The 11,122-nt window shown below is 43.4% G+C and overlaps 1 protein-coding gene across 1 annotated transcript; it reads left to right on the forward strand.

Annotated features, from left to right (window-relative positions):
* The first annotated feature begins 6,655 nt into the window (after positions 1 to 6,655).
* EPCIP (exosomal polycystin 1 interacting protein) lies at positions 6,656 to 8,365 on the forward strand. Its single transcript, XM_065741769.1, has one exon. The coding sequence runs from the start codon at positions 7,398 to 7,400 to the stop codon at positions 8,067 to 8,069; it is 672 nt and encodes a 223-aa protein (XP_065597841.1). The 5' UTR covers positions 6,656 to 7,397; the 3' UTR covers positions 8,070 to 8,365.
* Positions 8,366 to 11,122: the final 2,757 nt, after the last annotated feature.

Genomic DNA, 11,122 nt, shown 5'->3' on the forward strand with positions numbered 1-11,122 from the left:
TCTCCCTGGAGAAATGGTGAAACTCAGAGTTTGTCTCGACTCAGAAAGGTATGTATATGTACATGCATGCATAGAAGAGCTAACAGGTATATTTACTTTCCTTCGAAGACAAGTGGCAAAAGTTATCAGTTATCTTAGCGCTAAGTGCTCCTGTAACATCCACTTTGCACACATCTGGGAACACATTACCATCACCCACAATGACGTGCTGAGAGATTCTGGAAATGAGCAGGAACATTCCTGGACAAAAGCCGTCTGGCTCACTAGTGAGTCTGTAAGAGACAGGTGAACTCAGGCAGGGCTGATACCTATCTCTCAGCCTGGCTCTGAAACAGCTACAGGTTTTGAGTCCAGTCCTGCAGTACTATGAGAGCCAAAATGGCATGAATAGGAGTGCCAAACATCGCAGAATCTCATCTTTGGGGACATAACTTAGCAACTAAGAGAAGAAGAATCATAGAACAGTGTATCAAGCAATAACTTGAGTTGGGTTGAAAGGAGTCTCAAAGCCCACCCAACCCCAACCCATTGCCATGGGCAGGGCTGCCCCCCAGCAGCTCAGGCTGCCCAGGGCCCCATCCAACCTGGCCTTGAGCACCTCCAGGGATGGGGCACCACAGCTTCTCTGGGCAGCTGTGCCAGAGCATCACTGCCCTCTGAGGAAAAAATTTCTTCCTAATGTCTTATCTAAATCTCCTGATCTTCCCTCTCTTAGTTAGAAGCCATTCCCCTTTGATCTGTTACTGTCCGGCCACGTAAAAAGTCGTTCCCTTCCTGCATATAAGCTCCCTTCAAGTGCTGGAAGGCTGTGATGAGATCTCCCTGGAGCCTTGTTGGAGGATGTTGCCTTACGCCCTTTTAGGATCCTCCTGATGCATTTATTTGTGATCAGTAACATCCATTTACTCTTGCACATTGGGCAAACAGTGTCTGGAGCAGGACCTAAGGCTCTGGAGGACAGGCATTTTCCTGTTCTAAACCTACAAACAGCCTCAGGAAAGCAGGCAGGGGAGGGCACATCCCTCATGACTGATCCCATTGGCATGGGAGTGGAGGTGGCAAAGACCGGTAGGGACCTGCTGTGGTGGCAAGGAAATGGGCAGACCTTAGAGCTCTCTCCTACTTGTCAGAGGAATGCTGTATGCTGTTGGCCCCATGCAACGTGAGAGCAGCAAGTGGGAGAGTCGTGTCCTGCCTGCCCTGCAGATTAACCCAGTGCCACACATCGCTGCCTCCAGAAGGGCTACAGCACAGGGACGGATGCTCCACTGGCACCGGGAGAAAGAGTGAGTCGCTGCCTTTGTTCTGTCCTAAGCAGGGGGTGGTAAATAGCAGGGGAATGCTCAATAGCTTGTGTATTCATGTCGAAAGTGGTTTCTCCCACAGCACAATTATTTCCTTGCCACTGATGCTCTCTTCGTGGCAGGTACAGTTCAGATTTGTTGCTTTGTAATCACAGGGAAATAACAGATTATGCAAAGTTTGTCTTGGATGTGTTGCAATTGTTTATACTCATATGCCTGAGTTAATAATTAATAGCTCTATGAATAATAAACTGAAAGAACTGTGGAAAGGTTTGGCTCCCTCTTGCAAACACTTCTTTAGGAAAATTCACTAAAGGCAGCAGAGCTTTGCTGTCAATTATTCCTGTTGTCTTCTGTTTAAAAACTGCCTTGAGAAAGGCACTGACAAAGGACAGTCAGGAGAAGAGCAGGTGGGACTCACGCTTTACCCTGCTTTTTAACTTACAAATCAGGCTGGTGATGCAGGGAGTGGAAAACACAACAAATACGCCATCTCTGCATGGCTCTGCAGTCTGATGGCCGTGACACACTGGCATGTGCTGTCCCAGCGTGTGAGTGGGAGCTGAGACACCCAGCACCAGGTAACCCTGCTTCTGGGCTCCAGCCTTCGTGGTCATCAGTGTTTCTTAGCATCTTGTTAACACATGGCTTTCTGTTCTTGCATCTCTTTTCTTAGATTGTGATTCGAACAAAAGAAGCTCGATTGTCAGAATACTCTTTGTATACCATTTCCACTAATGAATTAAGCATAACTCTTTGGGTTTGGTAAATCTCTAACTTAGTTTAATGCTTAACTTGAACGTCTGTGCTGGTCAGGTTAGAAATGGTACTTGAAAATTTGCAATCAAACGCTCTTTCCTAAAGTTCACAGAGTGTGGATACCTTTGCTCTGAGATGTCACCAATTTGACAAAAAACAAACAAACAAACAAACAAAAAAACCCCACAGAATTTTAAAAATTGGTTTTAAAATTACTGTCAGCACTTTGACGTTGAAGTACTCATCTTGATTCAGTGGTGTTCAAATGGGGTGGTCCCCCATCCTGAGGCCCCGGAGGTGTTCCTTTCAGCAGAGAGAGGAACAAATAAAGTGTTACTTGTTTTATGAAGATTATATTATGGAGCATACACAAGCCCATTCTTTATGCATGTGTATACACTTTTTTTCAAGACCATGAGAAGATCATGGTAAGCTCATGCATGATAAGCACAAAAGCCCTGACATTGTAGCTTGCATGTATTTAACACATTCTAAGTCTGCAGCAGTACTGAAGGAAACTGTCTTTGTTAAGGCTTCTCTTAAGCAAAAATAAATAAGCAAAAATCGGCCTGTAGGATGGAAAAAGGATAGCTCATTCAACAGTTGAACCAGGAAGACATTGGAAAGTAATGATATTTGATTAGAAGTAGAAGTAAGATGCTTTCACAACACATATCCATGTACTCTGTGTTTCTCCTTTGCACAAAGCTGGGGGTTGGTTTGGATGTTCCGTCAATGGAGACACTCAAGATCAGGCTAGATGGGGCTCTGAGCACCTGATGGAGCTGTAGGTGCCCCTGCTCATTGCAGGATGGTTGGTCCAGGCAGTGTTTATAGGTTTCTTCCATCTGAATGATTCTATGACTTCTGGAAGTCGTCTGTTTCAGGCCATTTCTGGAGCAGGAATGCATACAGCTGACCAGGATGTTTGAGAGTTCATGCGTTGTCCATGTTCAATATGGTAGAAGTTCCTGTTTTATCTTGAATTTCTATCATTACTAAGAAGGCACTTGTACCTCTATGTGTGACAGCACCTCCATGACAGCAGTGGCTGCTCAGCCCAATGACAGCAGCTCAGGTTTTTGCTGTACAGGTAAACGAAGAGACAATTTTCAAGTTACGAGCGTCAAACGTGGCTCATGCTGCAGTCCAGAAGTGTGCAGAATGTCAGCACTTACTGCTTCTCTACCCACCTCCTCACTGACACCTGAGCTGTGCAATGCAATATATTCTACATGGCCCTCCCATACCTGCATGAGAACAGAAAAAGAAACAGTCAGTCCTCACTGCTCTCCTTTTAAATGCTCTGGGCTTTGTCCTGGCTTTCGTGTTATTTTGGCTTAAATTGGGTGGTTTTGGTATTCATTCTGTGTACGTTGCCCAAGCTGCACAAGATTATATGGATTTAAGCTCCTCTTTGCTTAATACAGCACTTTCACATAGGCACATGCTAACACAAGTGATCAATGAGGGGTTTTAATTAGGTTTTTTTTTTTCTGAATAGAGAATGGAAGAAAGCACCCTGTGAAGAAATTAATTGTATAGGCTTGGGACTCCCATTGAATAGGATTAACTTTCCTTGAGACAGTAGCATTCTCACACAACAGTCAAAGGCTTTTTATTGCTTTTTTGCGGTTTTCTTCGTACACAGGATCTGCAATTAGCAAAAAGCAAAAAAAAAAAATAAAAAAAAAGACTGGAATGATCAAAGCAAATTCAGAAACCTGAAATGACACTATTACTAACTAGGCACTGGAAAAGTCCTGTAGCTATCAGAACCCGTAAAGAAAAAGGAGGAGGTGGAATCTTGTACTAGGAAACTTTTGGGATAACGTGCTGTAAAATGGGTTTTCAGTGCTGGAAAGGTGATATACAAGGAACAGCACTCACGGTTCGAGCAGTCACACCAGAACCGAACCATTTTCTGCTGGTATCTGTGTCTAATCCAGTTTTCACTTCAAAGGCCTCCTGCTCAGGGCAAAAATGAACAGATGACCAGCTGAGTTTAGATCATTTGAGGGTATTTTTCTTCAGAATCAGGTTGCTGCTATCTCTAGCATGTGACACTTCCCAAAAACCATCATGGCTTGTGTTTGCCACTAAGCAAAGACTGCCTTCCCCACTGCGGCCAGGCTGGGGGACATGCTGCATGTGCCAGGCCTCATTTTCCTCCAGGTTTTGCATTACTGAACACGCAGAGTGCTGTGCCTTCCACCTGCATCAGCTGAGGCTGCACTCAGAGGTGGGGGCATCATGCATTCGTGCCTGGCGCTGCCCTGTGGGTTAGGTATTGTGTCCAGCTACTCAAAAGCATTCTTTACCATGGATTTATTTAGTTGTTACGTAGTTGCTCTTGGTACTTAGTACTGAGCTTTATTCCCCATTCTCTAAGTATTCGACTCAACAAATCCGGTTATCACAAGAAATCATATAATTTGGGCTGATGAAGGAGTTTCTCCTCAACATCAAGAATGTTTCCTGATGAGTCTAAGAGGAAAACAGGATGGTAGCTGGCTGTGGAATTTGGAAAACCACTTCTGGGTGGTGAGGCACTGGCACAGGCTGCCCAGGGAAGCTGTGGTGCCCCATCCCTGGAGGTATTCAAGGCCAGGTTGGATGGGGCCCTGGGCAGCCTGAGCTGCTGGGGGGCAGCCCTGCCCATGGCAGTGGGTTGGGGCTGCATGGGCGTTGAGGCCCCTTCCAGCCAAAATCTACACTACAAAACATTTTTGAGGCGTTTTAATGCAGGAATAGGTAGGTCAGCACAGGGAAACATCATCAGCTGTTTGCAGGAAAATGGACCGAGCACCTGGAATTCCAGTGGGGTGATGACACTCTGCCATTGCTTAGTGAAACTGGGTGAATGTTTAAGAGGAAAAACAGGCATAAAGAAAGATCTCCTGGGCCATGCAATCTAACTGATAATAGAGGCACTGTTTTTTCTCATCTGTGGATTTGATTTTTCACTTCATTCACAAACACTAAGTGCTTATCTCACTATCACTCTGAATGGCAAGTGTGGGCAATAGGACACGGTAGCTGTTCACCCGCTGTGTTATTTGCCTATTTTCCTTCCGCTTCTAATTTCCCAAATGAGACCACATAAGGACGAGAAGGGAAGGAGAGAAGGCATTATAATAATTCTATCGACTTGTAAAATAGTGTTGATATTAAAGATCCATGATTCATTTTATTATAACTGTTAGTCATAGCTGAAGAGTAGAACAAACACAATGTGAGGGTTTAGGAAATAGGATTTTCAACATGTTGTATGATTAGATGCTTAGATGCCAGGGATCAAATTCATCTGGCAGTGAGGATACCAGAACAATCACAGCTTGGATGTGTCTGACCTTTGAAGTTAAACGTTAGCTAGCAGTTGGATTGGTATTTCTGGTATGTTCCGTAATAAGTCTGAGGAATGCATGTTAAATATTTGATTTCAAATTTCAAATGTCCGCATTCTTCTTTTAAGAAAACAAGTTGCTACATTCAAGGAGTACATACAGAATGAAATCATGTTAGAGTCAGTTTGCTAATGTAAGCAACATTAGCAAACTGCACAAGAATATATAAGAGTGCATAAGAGTGGCTGCAGTCTGACCAAATATCCGTCTAGCCAAGTAGCCGTCTCCTAGTGTAGCTGGGAGAGGTCTCGCTCTTGTGCCTCAAATAATTAATGAACAACTGATCTTTGCACACTATCCCCATGTTATTTGTGCTGTTGCAGTTTACCACTATATCCTCCTTCAACCATCTCTTTTCCTGGCTTAGAGTTCTACCTTACCTTGTTCCACCCTACTTCAAGGGAAGCCCTTCTACATCTCATTGTCTTTGTTGCTCTTCTCCACCTCCAGGCATGATGCATCCTTTCTGAAATAGTGGGTCTGAATCTGCAGCAGTTAAGTGTGAGTGAAAGATGTATGCAGAAGATCAACAATATTGTCTTTTCCCCTAGATTTTCCTTCTACTTCTCAGAAACTTTATTACTTTTTGGCTGCTGTTTTTTCATGAAGGTGTCTATCATAAATGAAGATCTCAGTCCCAGAAAGGATCAGCTGGTAATGTCCAGCCCAGGGTCCATTATTTCTTATTGCCTATTTTTTCCTCCATGTGCACGTTCCTTTTTCTTCTTTGTCCCATAGATGCCAAAGCTCTGCTCATTTGCAAATCATGACTTTCTGTCAATTCAGGGGCAGAAGGCTGAACATGAAAGAAAAACAAGGTCAACTAAAGAAATACTACTATCCTCTATAAATGAAAAATGTGGAAAGTAGGATACAAATTATTTAGTCAAAATGCAATTATATATATATATTTAATAGTGGTGAAAGAACACTCAGATGAATTTTCAGCAGGGACTGAGCTTGAAACATTCAAATCTAAATTGCACATTTTCCCTTCATTGCCTGTTAAATTATCATTAAATTTTAGCAGATTTCATTGCCTAACACTAGGAGATTAAATAATAGAAACAAAACAATTCATATTTTTAATTGTAAATACTACTATTTTCCTATTTATCTGATATGTTTCCAAAACTATAGTTGCATTGCTATGTCTTCTGAAGTGCTGGACACACATTCTGGACATGGAGCAATCTTCATGCATTCTAAGGACCAAATTCCTCCCACTGCATGCCCTACCATTGCCCTTACCAGGACCTGCTGCCTTTAGTCAAAATTTGTGTCTACTGTTCCTTAGTGATTCAAACAAATTACAGACAAACCAAACGAACTTTGTAACATTTTGTAATTTGCGTTGAGAAATAGTGTTCTTCATCTGTGCTTGCACCATCTTTTAATAATATGCCAAATGTGTTTGCTAAGATCCAACACTGCTCTGAAAACCAAAGGGCTAGTAGCTGATAAGTCCCACCAAACCTGATCTCAACCATTTGAGGTGGAGCACAGCTGGGATGGAAAATTGCTCCACTGTCCATAAGCATTCCTGGAGGTGTTACTTTGTTTTACCAGGGTAAATGAAGGGAGGCAGAGCAACTGGCAAAGCCAGAATCTGTCCTACACTGGCTGCTATGCAGAGGTGGTAAGAGATGGTCCTTGCTTCCCAAAACTTACAGGCTAAGTTTGGACCAGGTGTAGCTTTATTTGGACAAAAAAAAAGTGGTTTTATTAACAAGTTGTTACTGTACCACATAGCTCAGAAGGATACATGCTGCATGCAGCAGTGCTTCTAATAATAAGTGAGAAAAGTAGTATGAACTGTTGAGTGGTCTTCAGTATAATAAAGAAATTGTTTTCTTCCAGTAGGTAAAGACAAGTGACATAATCCACTGTGTAAAAGAAGACTCGTGGCATCTTGGCACCAGTACTAATGAAGCTAACTGCCTTCTCTACTTTCTGGTTTTGGCTGGCTCTCTTTTTGGCTGGCTTCCTTGGCATTGCTGACAGTTTTGTGGGCAGTCAGAAGAACCATACTCTAATTTTCACCAAGGAAAGCATAATTCGCAACTGCAGTTGCTTGGCAGATATCCGCGACTGTGACTACAGCCTGGCAAACCTGTTGTGCAACTGCAGAACAGTGCTGCCTTCTACCATGGAAAAAACTGACTACAGTAACGACCTGACCATTTGGTTCACAGACACCTCTGTGCTGGAGATGCTCCTCAACTTCACGATGGTGTGGGATTTGAAGCTCTCCTTTTGTGGCACTACTCCTCTACCGACAGAATATTTGACCATTTGGGGACTGAGAAAGCTCCGGGTAAAAAATAAGGTCAAGGGACAATTTCCAGAGCAGAGCGTAACCATCTACAGTAGCAGCAAGAATGAAAAAGAAGACCTACTCGCAGTGCACAACAAAGACAGGCAAATGTTTGTATACATTTCTTTTCTGGATACCTCTCTTTTCAATGGATATTCTTTGCTGAAGTCGTACAGCGTGGAAAATGTCTCTAGTATCACGGAGCACTTTCACAACCTGCTGTACTCCAATGTTTTCTCAACCTCAGATAACAAAAGCTATGTTGTAACGTTCATTTACTGAGTTCTTTAGCACAGTCAGTCAAAGGCATGGTAAACTGCTGAGAGAGATGGGACCTCACTGTTTGGTTTGGCCAGAAGGAGCCATTACGAGATGAACAGTTTTGACTGTATACTCTACATGGAGGCATTTAAAGTAATACAGATTTATCTGACTAACTCAGTAAATGCTTCCATAAAGAACACATGAAACAACATGAAAGCACCACTACAAATTTTAGTTAATGTAAGCTAAGAACTGCACACATGCTCTGGCCCCTGACTGTCTTAGTGGCTCTCCACTGGGCACTCTGGTTGAGCAATACTAAGGGAGGACAAAACTACCAAAACTACTGCATTCTAGTAAGGAGAATCACTCCTTCCCTACATTTACTGGCCTCACCCCTGTTGATATATCTCAGTCCTGTGAGGTTTGAGGGATCTGAGGTGGTTACAAGTTACCGGAGAAAAACTAAGAGTGCTGGTTGTCCTTGGTCTCTGCTGTGTGGTCAGAGCTGGGACACCCAGACTCGGGCTGGGTGACAGAGCCTTTTAGGACAGCAGAGGCAGCTCTGCAGTCTGCCTCCCACCTTAGCATAACCAATAGTGCATTTGTGAGATGGCCAGCAACCTGTGTTGGCTGGAGTTATGGTGGGCTGGGATTTCAGTTGGCGATGGAGGGTGCAAAGTCATGTAGCAGGGTACTCTCATCCTCGGCTCACCATGGGAAAGAGCTGGGCAAGAGGCCACCTGGCAAAACACCATGATTATAAAGGTGTTTACCCCAGGAAAACAAAACAAAACAAAACAAAACAAAACAAAACAAAACAAAACAAAACAAAACTTGTATCTTGCAGTCGGGGTTTGATGGCTTCTTTCCCCAAATACAGAAAAGTGACATTGGTAAACTTTCCCCTCTAAGAAAAGAAGAGAAAATCCATCTTGTGACTCATCTGAGGCAAGGCTTCAGGCAGACAGGTAGCAAGTGATTATCAGCTGCACTGTGGGAGAAAAGCTGCCATTCCCTGAAAAGCGTGTCAGGACAATGTTAATAGCCAAAAGTCCACTCCTTGCCCATGTCTGCAACATTCACATTCTGTGAGACACAATTACAACTGGGATCAATGTGTATAGTATAATAAAGGAATAGCAAGTCCAAACAGAACTGCATTGCCAGCGAAGGATTATGGTTATTTTCCCTCTTTATCTGGGATAAAATACATGCAACTGAGGGGAACAGTTACTAAGATTATGAGGAACCAATGAATTTGCTTCAGCAACTTTAAACTAAGCCTTGCTCATAACTGTGACTAATGATGGAGCAGTATTGCTAGGTAACACAACTCAATTTTTCAAAATATTCACATACATGCATATCTTTGTTACTGAAGGTTTTGCCACTGAAATCAACAGTGTAATAACTATTAAGGTGATCAAGTCTATTTGCAATTGTAAATTTAAAAACACTGGTGTTTGTGGTCTGAGGACTGAACTCAGTTTTACTCGGAGAGCTATTAAATCAGCTATTGTATGGACTTTCTTTCATTTATCAATACCTTGAAAGCAAATTGATTTTTTTTTTCCACAAATGAAAAATATTTCTTGTAAACACTCTATGGTTTTGTCATAAGCTACAACACAGTTATGAGCTAAAGCTGAGATGACAGAAGTTGGGAGCAGGGGGGCTGTTCTGAGCATTTACTTGCCCGGTATGCATTCCAGAGGAATATAAATCATCCTGGCTGTGCAAAAGCACTAACAACGCTCTCACAAACTGGCTAGTCACTAACCCTGCACAGGATACTCTTGTTAAAAAAATATAAGTAAGTATATTGATTTCTAAATGTTATTAGCATCCTCTTAAAGAATCAAGCCTCAGTGAATTCGCTGAGGCTCTGCTGCCCTCTAGTAAAAAATGTGCTGAATAACACAGTAACACAGTATAACATTGCCATCACAGCCATGAGTGCTGAGGTTACTGTTTGAAATCCACACACAGCCAAAACTGAGGATATATATATTCTGGTCTTCTTGGGAAGAGATCACATTAATACATCTATGTGCTTTCTAATGCTGTAAATGAAAGTTTCAATTACTTTTGCCACAGCTGTGTTCTGCATAACGATCAAATAAAAGGCATCTTATTCCTGCGTACAAGTAAGCACTGTGGAAATCTCCCTGAGTCAGGAAAATCCTGCTTTCAGTTACATGACTGGCCTTCTCCAGCCCTCTGATCAGGACTTGCTCCAACAGCTCTGCATTCTTCCTGGCCCCAGATTTAGTGAATCCATTCAATGTCAATGTAAGACAAATTCAGTTACACCTCAAACTTAGCATCATCATTTTATGGTGTTTTATCATAAAGTAGCTGGCATTTATACACACAGAGCTTTGATTCTCCATATTTTAAGTCCAACCTGGTTGGCTGGTTTCTAGTCTTTGGTGTGATTATGAGATATGCCAATGAACAGAAATTGACCTTTTTTCCCCCCAAAAAACTGGGATATAGAAGCTGTAGTTTTCCTTCCTAGCTGTAAATCTGGTCTAACTTGAGTTAGTCAACACAGACTCACAGCACAAAAGCAACGCAGTGCTGCCTGTAGCAGCAGAGAGGCTGCAGGACGTCAGCCAAGCCTTCTGCATCTCCTGCCACGTGCTTGGCAGAGGGGCTGCAAGAAGCAGGCTTCTTCATCATAAATGGTTTGAGTTGGAAGGGCTCTTTCAAGGCTACCTGCTCCAACTCCCCTGCAGTGAACAGGGACACCTACAGCTAGATCAGGCTGCTCACAGCCTGGAAGGATGAAGAGGCCCCTCCAGGTCGCAGCACTTGATCCTGGAAGGAGTTTTTAAGAATGCCAGTGACACACAGGCCGCCGGTTCAAAGCCCCCGCATGCCCCGCCCGCCCCTCCCCCGCTGTTCCGCGCGCCGCTTTTCCGACACAAGATGGCGGCAGAGGCGGTCCCATTGGAAAAAGGGGGAGGAGGGATCGGCACGCGGCGCGCCGAGCCGCTCTAGTCCCCGCTCTCTATGCTCCCTGCCGGGTACGCTCTAACCTCGTTCCGCCTCCTCTCTATGGT

This window comes from Cyrtonyx montezumae, unplaced genomic scaffold (genome assembly GCF_038088225.1).
Source record: "Cyrtonyx montezumae isolate F1298 unplaced genomic scaffold, pur_monq_1.0 scaffold_3, whole genome shotgun sequence".
NCBI classification, from domain to species: Eukaryota; Metazoa; Chordata; class Aves; order Galliformes; family Odontophoridae; genus Cyrtonyx; species Cyrtonyx montezumae.